At 35.8% G+C, this 13,611-nt stretch overlaps 1 protein-coding gene across 1 annotated transcript in view; it reads left to right on the top strand.

Annotated features, from left to right (window-relative positions):
- trappc9 (trafficking protein particle complex subunit 9) overlaps positions 1-13,611 on the top strand; it is an 845,084-nt gene that overhangs the window by 34,780 nt on the left and 796,693 nt on the right. The window contains exon 8 of the mRNA XM_028818061.2: positions 12,717-12,933. Within this exon, the coding sequence (XP_028673894.2) occupies positions 12,717-12,933 (217 nt within the window). The remainder of the gene's footprint in view (positions 1-12,716; positions 12,934-13,611) is intronic.

Genomic DNA, 13,611 nt, shown 5'->3' with positions numbered 1-13,611 from the left:
CCATTCATGTTTGGAATTAATTAAACAAAATTTTGTGATTTGTAATTCTGAATAACACAAAGTAATTGTATTATTTAACAAATGTTGTATACCTCATTACAGTCATTTTTGCTTTATTGTAGTTTTCTTACTTAATTAGTTTTATTTAGATTTATCCTATTTTTCAGTTTTAATATACTTGTTTGCCAATTTCTTTATGTAATTAAATAGTAATTGTTATGTTAAAACTGGGTTGCTAAATAACTGTATATGTAAGAAATGGACAACATTAGACAACCCAACAACTAGACAGAAATAAGCATTTACAAGTTCATTTTAATTGCATCAGTCAAACGGTTTTTGCCTTTAATTCAGTTGCCCACAAGGTGTCAGTATTTTTACACAATTATTGAGTTTGTTATATATGCAAATTTTACAACACAGTAGATTGTCATAAACTGAAAAAACATCCACATTTTAGGGCTCTGTGGTTTGCCAGAAGTTAAATTTATTTACATTCTTTAAACTAGAATTCTTTTTGATTTAGAAATTGTATTACAAAGAGAGCAATTTTTATACACTTTGCTTTAAAGAATATTCACATTGTCGTTTTCTTTTTTTTTTTTTTGCATTTTCTTACTTGAAAAAAGCAGTTAATGTTTATTACAGATGCAACCTCCTTCATGCAGACAAAAGAATGAAAGAAATAGCACATGTAAAAGTGACCAAGTCCAAATTTTAGCCCTGTTCATTATCTGTTGTCGTAGCAAATCTGTACTAGAAAGGTACAAGCAACTTTGGTAGTGAGAGACATGCAGATGCTGAAATAAATAGTTATTGTCATAGTAAAGATTATAAGATACATAATAAAATGAACTTCTAAAAGGTGATATGGAAAAATAAATACAGTCCAAAGGTTTGATTTTGAGTAGTGACTTCTTGTTCTAGAGACGGTGACCTCTGCTTGCATTATGCTTGGTGTATAGATGTATGCATATTGCCACTTAAGGACCAGATTAATACATGTGTTTACCAGGGCTTACACCCAACAGCCTAAGAGAGTAGGTGGGCACATGGCTATGATAAGAAATATCATTACTTTTAAACTTTGTAGTGTATTTCCAAATGCTTAAAATACAAAAAACAATTGTAGCACTCTGAGATTAAATAAGAGAGAACCAATAACTGTGTCTGGATCCTGTAGTCTAACTGGCCAATTAGTGGAGAGTTTGTAAAATTTGTTATATGGAATTTGAATTTTTCCTTATGTCTAAGCAGCCAAGGACTTGGCTCATTTTTCTTGATTTAGAAATGTCATTGTTAAAAATGGCAGATCTTGGCAAGCAGCAGGACAGTGGACCGAAAAAAGAAAAGCTCAAAGACTTGAAGTTCAAAGAGAGCAGGTTTCAGTAATAAAAGATTCCCAGGCTCACAGACTGTTTTAAAATATTAGCTTCAACCAGAGCAGATCAGGAGGGCTGCTTACAGTACAGACCCAGCCTTTTGGGATACAATAAATTAAGATATTTGGAATTTATAGGACAAAAATGGACCCGAAAGATGTCAGACGAAATATGCAATTGTTTCAACATCAGTATAAAACCTAAAGCACCCTTTTTTTCAAATTCTCACTTCAAATGCAATCCTGCTAATGGGCTCAGTATTTTGTTTTGCTCACATCCTCTTTTGAGGAAAATGTGTTTCTAAACCCTTTTGCCTGTAGTTGTTAATCTGATTGTTATTTGTTGTTCTACAAGTTTCCAAAGCTTGAATCATCTGATACACACATAAAAGCAATGCTCACATACATTAAAAGAATACCCAATAAATGACTAATTGAATAAACTATTTGAAAGTAAATGTGAGTATTGGAATGACGCTATCCAAAGGGTTGCTGCTGTCATTAAGATTTTAGCTGAGTGTGGGTTTCTTTTCAGGACACACAATTAAATGTTTGGGCAACTTAATAATTGTAATTGTGAGGATATATTGGAACTAATAAGTCAGTCTGATCCATTTTTAAATCCAGATATGGTAATGAGCTTATTGCTCTTCCTCTACTTGTGAAGGATTCATTGAAGTAATGGGCAAAAAATACTATTAGACATATTTTGTCTGCTTCAGTTGACTAATTATTTTTCTCCATGTGTGCCATTCCACACCAGATATTGTCTATGCTAGCATTTATTTTGGGATACTTGTCCTTTTGCTTGCTGCAGCATTCACAAGTTTTTGTTCCTTCCTATTTCCTTCCTTTACAAGTCACGCAGAAGATTATCATTACTATTGTGTTCTTTCAGGTTTACAAGAATTTAGTATAGACATATCCAAGGAGTGCCCATGTATTGATACTGATGATATTTTTTTAGATTTCTGCAGACACTTTTTTTAATTACTCCTGTAAATCCTCAAACATTGGCAAACAATTACAGCAGAGAATGGAAGCCATTAAAGTTCTCTGTGATGCTAGATGTTTTGCTTATGCTTACGGTACCAAAACACTGGACAGAAACCACTGTTCATGTAGAGAGGGAAGCCTCAACTTTGTCTTTTTTGAATAACTTCCTGTAAGTTGGGTCCTCCGAGCTTTGTTCATCATCAATTAAACTTGCAGAAAAATAAAAAAATAGACTTTTGAAATGATTTTGTGAACGAGGGGCAAGAGTTTCTGAAGTTTGTTCACACTGTATGAGAAAATAGGCCTTCATCAGCAAAGGATCTGTTACACCTATAAAAAAATGAAGGCTGGAACACATCTATATTACTAAACGACGGTTTAATATATGCACGGACGGCGGACGCAGGACGCACCGAGGCGCATGCGCCAGAGCGCCTCAGCGCCCCAGAGTCAAACCCAGTGGCTTCCCAGAGTCGGTAGGTGGTGCCCAAACAGCACAACCTGTACGAAACCGCATAGATGCGCCCAAACAACACAACCTGGAAACTAAACTTGCTCTAATCCACTGTGCCAGCAGTCAGTGTGGCATATTTGAATCACATAACGGTAACTTCTACCTAACGACACAGCCACAGAAAAACAAAAACGAGACCGCATGGATAAAAACAATAAATGGAGGCTCATACAACGCACTTCAGAAACACTAGAAGCAAAGAAGTCACGGGTCCAGAAAGAAACAGCTCAACTAACGGAAATACAAAAACGAGCCTGTATAGATAAAAACAGTGAACGAAGGCGCCTACAACGCGCCTCTGAAACAGCAGAAGCAAAGGAGTCACGGCTCCAAAAACAAACAGCTGAACGATTAGAAATACAAAACCGAGCCCGTATGGATAAAAACAATGAACGAAGGCGCCTATTAATATATGTCTCATGCGACAGAGCGCCTCAGAGCCCCAGAGTCAAACCCAGCGGCTTCCCAGAGTCTGATTAACTATTTTGGATTTACCATTTTATGAATGTTTTGTTTCCAATTTACTTCATTTAAACCTTTCCACTACGATATTGTTTGTATGTGTAAGTGCAACAACTCAAAGACATTTTGGACTTAAATGATGTAACAATTAAAATTTAATTTTTGTTTTAATAGATTGATTAATTTTAGTACAAATATATGTATTTAATTTAATGAAACTTTAACAGGACGCTCCCACCCTCCATTTGTCATTCCTCCGAATATCGGAGGGAATAGAAACTGATTGCCATTCTTGCATTTGCGATTCTTTAGAGAATCGGGGGTTTACTGGTATTTCCTATTGTGGACATTGGGTGTCAAGTGCATTTTCCTAACATTGCCTATAGCAAAAGCAGAACGAGAATGCTAATTTTCCAAGATAAGACTAGTGAAGAACAGATTCAGATGAACAATTGGGCAAAAGAGACCGAACACTTTAATGCTAATGTCACTAGAGAATGATATCCTCATGTTTCTGGATTTTAACAACCTCATCTTGTTCTATGGCAGAGAAGTCCATGGAAACTTTTATGACATGTAGTTTCCATAGTATTAGAAATAACAACTGTAAACTTACAGCACTTATTTAATTTTGGTGGTGTTTTAAGAACTTATAATAAATGGTTTATAATATGGTTTGAGGCCTATTGGCCATCAGGTGTACTTAAAGTACAGAATGCCCCCAGGAAGAACTGGAATCTTTAGCTGGGGACAGGAAAAGCAGATAAGGGGATAAGATGACGGTTATTAAAAAGAATAATCAATACTTGAAATTACATGATGTTGTAGTGCTTCAGGAAGCTGTATTTGAATCCTGTCCCATTACCTGTCTGTCTAGAGTATGTACTTTGGTCCCTTTTTTCCTAGTAATCCGCACCCCCACAATGATTTTCCTCCAGCATCTCAGAGACAGTAATGTTAAGTTAATTATCAATTCTAAATTGGCCTAGTGTAAATAACTATTGTAGCTTGGTCTCTTATTATCTCTCAAAGTCCTGAATTGATTCTTGTCTTGCGCTCACTTCTGGCAGACACTGGCTCCTCAAAACCATAAACTTGGATTAAGTGGCATTAAAAATTAAATGGATAGATAAAGACAATACTTTATGGATATACGAAGAATCAATATTGTGAGCAGAAATAAACCCTTAGTCCGAAGTTATACTTCACAAGACGCGACGCATGCTGCAGTGGACGCTCCTGCTACGCAAGCATTGAAGTGTTTATACTTGCGCGCGTACTTTACGTAAATCTGGAGGAAGTGGCAGTGTGAGATATTATCACGGTGAGAACATGTTCAGCTTCTCTGTGTTGTGAATTGCCTAGAACACCCATTAAATTCCGATGACACCTTACCGCAGTATCTCTGAAAAGGATGTTTATTGATTAAATCCAGGGATATGTCCATTCCAGCAAGCATTGGGCACGAGTGAGAAACAATCCCTGGATGATGCCTCGGCTCATCACAAGGTGAATACAAGCACACACATACACTAGCGTCATTTTAGCGGCACCAAATCCCCAAATCTGCATATCTTTGGAAGGAAACTGGAGCACACTGAGGAAACCCAGCAGGAAAACGTGTAAACTCCAGGCAGGGAATATCAGCGACGTGACTCCCTGCAAGACAGCAGCGCTAACACTCCGCCACTGTGTCACCCCATGTGTGTAATTATTAAAAGTATTCATTATTTAAACGAAATTACCGATTTATCTGTAAAATGTAATATACATACTTTAATGCTTTTCATCATGAAAGTGATATCAAGTATAAATCTAAGGATTCTAAATGTGCAGTGAGTTGGAATATCATACATTTAATGTGCTCAGTGTGGCGATCTATTGCTGGCGATTCGCTGCTGTCAGGAGCAGAGGAAGCCCTAGGAAAAAAGATAGCACAGAAGACGGTATGTGAGAATTTTAACACGTATCGTGTCATTACGATCGGGAATATGTGACGCTTGAATATAAAAGCACCACGAATATATCTGTATGTCGGCATTTTGCTTCACCACATCGAACCATTTATCAAGTATCGAAGCGTGCACACCGATCTCGTAGGATCCGCAAAGCGGCTTTCTGTCACATGTAGATGGTAAACAGAGACTCTGACGTCACATTCCAACTTTTAGCACACTGCGCCCCCCGACTTTTTGCTGGCACTGCAACTCGCACACGCGTCGCATTAATTTCGGAGGACCTGCTCAGAGGACGCATCAAATGAACGCTCAGAACGCGTGGCGGCCATGATGTGGGCGCATACGTGTTCTGAGCGTGAAGTATAAATGAGCCCTAAGATTACTAAGATTGATCATTTACAGGTTTTACTCAAATTTAATGTGATATTGTTGTTCATTTCAGTTTGAAACTAAAACTTTTGGGGGAAAATGGTTTCAGTGCATAACTGTATAAAAAAGTTAAGAAATTAGTTTAGACTATGCAGTTAACGTAACCTTTTTGGTAAATTTATGTCAAGATGTCTACATCAGCAGCATGTCTTGTGTAGGTTATGTGTTCTCAGTATGTCTATATGAGGTCTTTCATGTTGACTACGCTTCCTTTTTTCTGCATGAGCCTTCAGAAAACTTGAAAAAAACTTGATTGATCCAGTCCGGGTTAGGGATGGTCTGGAGCCTCTGCCAGTAGCAGTGGCTGCAAGGCAGGAAACAGACATGTCCATCATGATTTGACTTTCTGAAATTTCCCAAAATAGGTTTGATATGAACAGAAAGTAAATACTTGTGTGTAGTAATGTATGTATAACAAAACTCTTTAAAAAAACTTACATTTAATTATCTAAAGAAATTAAACATTTAGAAAAATTATTACTGTGTAATTATTTGCTTTAGACAACATTTTGTCTTCTAGTAACATTTTACTTCAGTATACCTGCAACATGGGGAGATCACCTGCATTTATTTTTCATATTAAAAATTTCTTATATTAATCTTTTCTTGTGGTAAAAATGTGTTACTGTTAAAAATTATATTCAAGGGGGTCATTGTAAAAATAACTTGTATTTAAGTAATTGGTATCAGCTGTTCATTCATCCATCTATCTTCTAATTTGCTAAATCTACAGTAGGTCGGGGCAGGTGTCTGTCCAGACAGCAGTAGATGAGCTTTGGGAACCAACCTTGCATGGGGTTGCATTCCATCGTTGAGCATGTACAATTTGTTTTTTTTTTTTTTTAATTCCGATTTAAATTTGTTGCCTATAAATATTTCCTTATACCTTTTTAATATTGCATTTTCACTTCATACATTTTCACTTGAACCAGCTTTAATTACTTTCCTTGCATTTCAAACTGTTAACCCTGAGAGGTTGCCTTTAGCTGTCTGCTATTGATTGGAAGGTATCAGCATTGCATCAAGGGAGCTGGTTCATCAGAGACAGTGATGTCTATGCTTATCTTTTGGATGTTTTAGCATTAATGTTCTTCTTTACCTTAAGGAAGTCATTAAGAGGATATATTTGGAAATTGGAAGAGCAGGTGTGTGCTTTGATATGCACAATATATATACTTTTTATTTTTTGCATGCATCTCATTTGCTTTAACAAGAAAGACTGGAATCTGTCAAACACGTTAAACTGGGAGATACTCAGTTTAATACCACATAAAGCATTAACCTTTCTAAAAAATATAGTATGTGCAGTTTAGTTATGTGAAAACAAAATATTACAATAAGATTTTTTTTCTTATACTTCTACTATATGTGTGTTGTTATATTTGATTAGAATTACCTAGTAATAAGAGGTGATTTATAAATAAGATACATTTTAGCAAAAATTAACCAAAACTAAACAAACAGGAACCTTTGATTTACTGTATAAGAAAGAAACATTTCTGCAAAAAATGCATCAGTGATTTTATTGAAGTGACGATGAAAAATATTTAGCCCTTAATTTCAATCAACACTTCTTTTTACCCTAAGTTCTTGTCTATAAGCCGCGGCTTATCTAAGGAAAAAAGTTGTGAAAATGAAAAAATAGAATATCGGCTTATACATAAGTCCGGCTTATACAGTAATCCCTCCTCCATCGCGGGGGTTGCGTTCCAGAGCCACCTGCGAAATAAGAAAATCCGCGAAGTAGAAACCATATGTTTATATGGTTATTTTTATATTGTCATGCTTGGGTCACAGATTTGCGCAGAAACACAGGAGGTTGTAGAGAGACAGGAACGTTATTCAAACACTGCAAACAAACATTTGTCTCTTTTTCAAAAGTTTAAACTGTGCTCCATGACAAGACAGAGATGACAGTTCTGTCTCACAATTAAAAGAATGCAAACATATCTTCCTCTTGAAAGGAGTGTGTGTCAGGAGCACAGAATGTCACATAGATAGAGAAAACAATCTCTAGCAAACAAATCAATGGTGCTCTTTGGCTTTTAGGTATGCGAAGCACCGCGGCACAAAGTTGTTGAAGGCGGCAGCTCACACCCCCTCTGTCAGGAGGAGAGAGAGAGAGAGAGAGAGAGAGTTTGTTTTTCAGTCAAAAATCAATACGTGCCCTTCGAGCTTTTAAGTATGCGAAGCACTGTGCAGCATGTCGTTTCAGGAATCAGCTTTACAAAAGATAGCAACGTGAAGATAATCTTTCAGCATTTTTAGACGAGCGTCCGTATCGTCTAGGTGTGCGAACAGCCCCCCTGCTCAATCCCCATACGTCAGGATCACAGATAGTCAGCGCAAGAGAGAGAGAAAAGTAAGCAATCTAGCTTCTCAGCCATCTGCCAATAGCGTCCCTTGTGTGAAATCAACTGGGCAAACCAACTGAGGAAGCATGTACCAGAAATTAAAAGACCCATTGTTCGCAGAAATCCGCGAACCAGCAAAACATCCGCGATATATATTTAAATATGCTTACATATAAAATCACAATTTAAATGACCGCTACGCGCGCGTGTTGACTCGGCGACGGCCAGAGCAGAAAGAACGCGCTCCGGCCGCTCCAACCGCGCCATGCGGGGAGTGAGAGAGACGCCAATATCTCACACTCTCTCCCCCCTTAAAGAAATTAAATGGGTGCGAGTGAGACCACTGACCTCCCTCCCTTCTATTAGTTATAGGTTATAGTACGTTTGGCTTATCCATGAGTCCGGCTTATCTATGATAAGATTTTATTTTAAAAATTCGTATGATTTTTGGTCTCCGGCTTATACACGAGTCTGGCTTATAGATAGATAGATAGATAGATAGATACTTTATTAATCCCAATGGGAAATTCACATTCTTCAGCAGCAGCATACTGATACAATAAATAATATTAAATTAAAGAATGATAATAATACAGGTGAAAAAAAAAACAGACAATAACTATGTATAATGTTAAATATTAACGTTTACCCTTAAATATAGTTTTGTATTAATGTAACTTATTAATGAAAATTACATATTTCGTGTTATTTGAAATGTAATAGTTTTAGTTATTTTTACTGTTCCCTAATATTGTAAAATAAAAATTGTTTTACCTGCTTGCACTGCCCCCATGTTCCTTCCAATCTAGTAATTGTTTAAGGAAACTAACAGGCTTATTTCAAATGCTATTTTCATCTAGCGTAAATTGTAAAATTTGTGATGTTTTCCATGTACAGCAGGAGATGACACAGGTAAGAATTAAGGTATTGCTTCATGACCTCCAGTACATACTGTATGTAGATGTGTACTAAATCAAACTGGACAAAAAATGGGCTTGTAACAAGACAGACACAATGCAGCATGTTTGAAGAAGATAGGTTCTTTTTTTGGGGGGAAGTTAATGTTGTACATAGATCTCAGTGTTCAGGGCTTATGTCTCAGAAACTGGTTGCTGTAAATGTATGTATCTTTGTTTGAATGTCATTATTCAGGGGATCTACATGAGGTTAAAAAAAGCATAATGTTCCAAAAATGTGTAATTTTAAGATGTGAAAGTCAATTTTGATTTTCCACAGACACTATAATAAAATCAAATTTTCTCGTCATTTTGAACATCATAGAATCTGAATGTGAAATAAACTGAATAGTGAATTTTTGACTGCATCACCAAATTTCAATTCAAATGGAAGTAAAATGATACAAACATACTAGTAGCTACAGTATACTGGCCTTGGCTTGATTCCAGTTTAATAGTGAAATTTGGGCTTCACTCTAGTTTTTTCATCTTAAACAGTATTTTATTCAGACTCAAAGAGGATTCAGATATCTTGGACAATGTGTTTGCTGTCCAGTTTTTCTTATATTACAATGCAGTATATTGTAATTCAGTCTGTATACAATGAAAACTAAGCAGTTGCCAGAACAATTAAAAATTATCAAGATTTTTACTTTATGAAAAATGTTAGTGACTTTAGTCATTTAATCAAAACACTTATTAAGACATTTCTGGTGAATAAATATTGAATTTTGGTGTCTTATTTACTTCTGGTGTGGTCTTATTCTGAATATTTAATATTGTATGCTAAGAGTTCTTTTTTCTACTTTCTATGAATTGTGACAATTCTTTCATAACTTTGTAATATAGTTTGCATTTTTTCATATCTTTTAATTTTTTTATTACTCTCTTCCTATTCAGTCAATCATACTTGTGTTTAAAGCACTTTATTTTAACATTTCTCTCAGACATTATAATTATTATTTTTTTTATTAGTATACTTTTCCTGCACCTTTCATTAACAGTTTCATTCAGATGGGCTTATACTTTCCACCTCTGATTTTTTTTAAAAAGTCTTTAGTCAGCTTGTCTGTTTTTACCAAGGTCATGTTTTAAAAACTCCACATTTGGGTATGTTTACAGTATACGTGCCAATATGACATTTGTTCTCCCCAATATAGCGTAGTTCATAGACTTGTACTTGAAATTGATAAGTAACACTTTTGTTGAGGGCTGCATAGCTGTTTGCTTGATTGTGTCTATAGTTTCTAAGTAAACATTATGCCTTGAGAGGAGTTTGTTGCCTGGTTTTAAACATAGTTTTTGATTGGTATGTGACAAATCGAAAGATCTTTGAAAAACTGAACATAAGTAAACTAGGCATATGGCCATGAAAAGCCCCTCAGAAGTGTAACTCTGCTATCAGCAAGTTCCAGTTACAGCAAGTATTTAAACTTTTTGGTAGGATGGTGAGGTGACTTTAAAGCAATACGAACAGATTATATAGGTACAACTTTATTTGTACCCGGGGTAAATGTGTTTTTTTTACAGAGGCTCTTTAAGTAATTAAATATATAAATAGGTAAATAAATAAATAAATATACACACACATACACTATGGTTAGAACACACACCAGAATGGCTATAAAGCAAGAAAATTAAAAAGAAAGAAAACTTCTGACTTGGCTGTCACAGTTACAGTGAGACATTATGCAGGTATATTACTTTTGGTATGACATACTTCTTCTGAATGATTTGTTGGCTGAAAGTCCTCAGTGTTACTATGTCAGAGAGAGGATGTGCAGCATTGTTCATAATAGCACCCAGTTTTGTTATAATTCTTTCCTTTTCCTTTTGTATTACCTCCAACGGGGTCCAGAGTGTGTCCTATAACTGTGCTTCTCCTTTTAATGAGCTTGTTGATTCTTTCGGCCTCTCTTGAAGTAATGTTACCAACCCAGCACACCACAGCATTGACTATTGCACTGGCTACCACATTAAAGGAACCCAGTCTCCTAACAAAAAAGAACCTGCACTGCTCATTCTTATGTTGTTTCTCTGTGTTCTGAGACCAGTCCAACCTGTCATTAATGTGGATCACCTCTACATCCACTCCCTGAATAGTGACCAGACATAGAGACTTCTTTGGTGCGGTGAAAGTGAATGTTTTGTCTTGGTAGAGTAATATATTGCTCTGCTTTCCCCTTTTGTATTATTAATATGTAGCCTTTGTCAGAATGCCTCAAATCTCCCAGACTTACCACTGTTTATAAGGTATTATAGTATATAGCTTCTCCCCACCACCCTCCTACATCTATAACCTCAGGCAAGGCAATTAGGTGTAGTAAAAGACAAGAAGGAGTTAAGTTACAATTTAAACAATGTATTATTGATAATATTCATAAATAATAACAATATGCAAAATACATTTGAATATTGGCAACCATACAACCTGATTAAATGGTGATGTGTAGTTTCAGGCGGCACACAGACTTGTTAGTTACTTAAAAATGTCTCTAGTTAAGGCATCATTGGTGGTCAGCTTTCTTTAGAACATGCCATATGCCTGTCTCAATATGGCTGCCGAACTGTCCTCTTCATTGTGTTGTCCTTTTCAGTTCATGCATCAGTTTGGTGAGGGAGTGAGCAAATTTATATATTCTCTGTCCAACCCCTAGAGCCAATAGGACGTCATGGTACTTAAAGGCTTGTGATACAAGCCAATTCCAAACAGCCATACTTCAGACCAATGGGGGAATAGAACACCTTCACACCTGCACCCCAAAACCGTATGTTAAGGTAAATCTTGGCAGTTAGGCAGCCTGGCTTTCCTGTGGGGGGTTGACAGAGAGACTTTAGCAGAGAAACACTTGCCAAACTGGTTTAAGGCACTTCCCCTAAATCCTGTCGTAAAATTCAAAGAGACTCAGTCCTGGTGAATGCTTCTCACTAATGTAACATTAATATTACATTGCTTTGCATAAGTTACAAATAAAGACATACAAAATATTTATCTACTTATATGCAAAAACTCACATCACAACAGTCAACAACCAGTTTTTCGGTTTTGTTGATGTTAAGAAGCAGACCATTATCTTTGCACCAAGAAGTCAAAGTTCTCCACCTGACTGCTATATTCTTTCTTATTGCCTTTATCAGCACACTCGATAAATACAAAATCTTCAGAGAAGTTCTGCACGTGACATGATCTGGTGTTCTAGTCTGAGGAGTATAATCCATCAGTAATATTTATTTAGGATTTATGACATTCTGTGGCTCCATGAGTAAATATGTTTAATAGGAGATGATATACCACTTTAAGCTATTCTTGACTTTGATGAGGAATTATCACAATACACTTGACCTATGAATTCTGTTGAGCTCATAGAAATTTACAGTTGTGTATACTGTATCTGCTAAGCAAACTACTATCTGGATAAGTGCCATTAACACCTTTGCTTTACAGATGCATTCGTTTTTAAAAATGTATAGATGGTGACTGATTATACATTACTTTTTTAGCTGAATAGCTTCTGCAGTTAAGCCAGTTTGTAGTAAAATAAATTGGTGCTTAAACAACTGAAATGTGTGTTTAGCAAGCATTTTGGGTTTCCCACAGAGACAGAATAATGTAACAAATGAAGATTGAGACATATATAGTTATTTTTTTCGTAATTTTCTTCCTAGCTGTCAGAAGAGGAGAAAATTCAACGTTATAGCATTCTTTCTGAATTGTATGATCTCATTGGTTTCCACCGTAAATCAGCTTTCTTCAAACGTGTAGCTGCTATGCAGTGTGTTGCTCCAACTATCCCAGAACCAGGTTGGAGAGCTTGTTATAAGTTGCTGCTTGAGACATTGCCTGGGTACAGTCTGTCATTGGATCCCAAAGATTTCAGCAAAGGTATTTTTTTGTGTCTTGTATATGTTTATTTATAAGCATGGAAGTTAACATTCTCTATTTTTACATGTATATTTGAATCAGATCTGTTCATATCTTTTGCATATTTTTTATACTGTATGCCTTAACATATAGAAACAAGAATAGTTAAGGAGCTGGGATCTGCGGAGTGATGCTACATTTAATTTGAAAGTTAAATTATTCTAATAAGCTATTCCTTATCCTTTAACATTTTACATCTTTTACATGATTACAACCTGTTTACCTCAGCTTGCACATTGTTGTTGGTTCAGTTAGCCAATAACAGGTGTCATTTTGCTTGACTTATCGTTGTTTCCATAATGGCTAACACAGTACAACATCCTACTACTACAAACTTTTTATAGACACTGTCAAGTATAAAGAATTGTTTTTTTTTTCTAAATCTGAATAAAACATGGGCTGACACAGGATAAATGTATACATTACATGCATTTTGTTTACTTAGAATATCATAAAATGTACCTAGGACAAGACTGTACTTTATGAAAGATTCTTCAAACACCATTTTCCCTGAATCTATGATTATTGAATTCCCACTGAGATAATAAACTTTGCCAAACCTAACCTTGCTTAGACCATAGTGGAATGAAATCTTGATTTTGGGATAACAATAATTTCTAAATCTTTAAAAAAAAAAAA

Source organism: Erpetoichthys calabaricus, chromosome 13 (genome assembly GCF_900747795.2).
Source record: "Erpetoichthys calabaricus chromosome 13, fErpCal1.3, whole genome shotgun sequence".
Taxonomy (NCBI): Eukaryota; Metazoa; Chordata; class Cladistia; order Polypteriformes; family Polypteridae; genus Erpetoichthys; species Erpetoichthys calabaricus.
The sequence above is the reverse complement of the archived record's forward strand: the minus strand, read 5'-3'. Positions and strand labels throughout refer to the sequence as shown.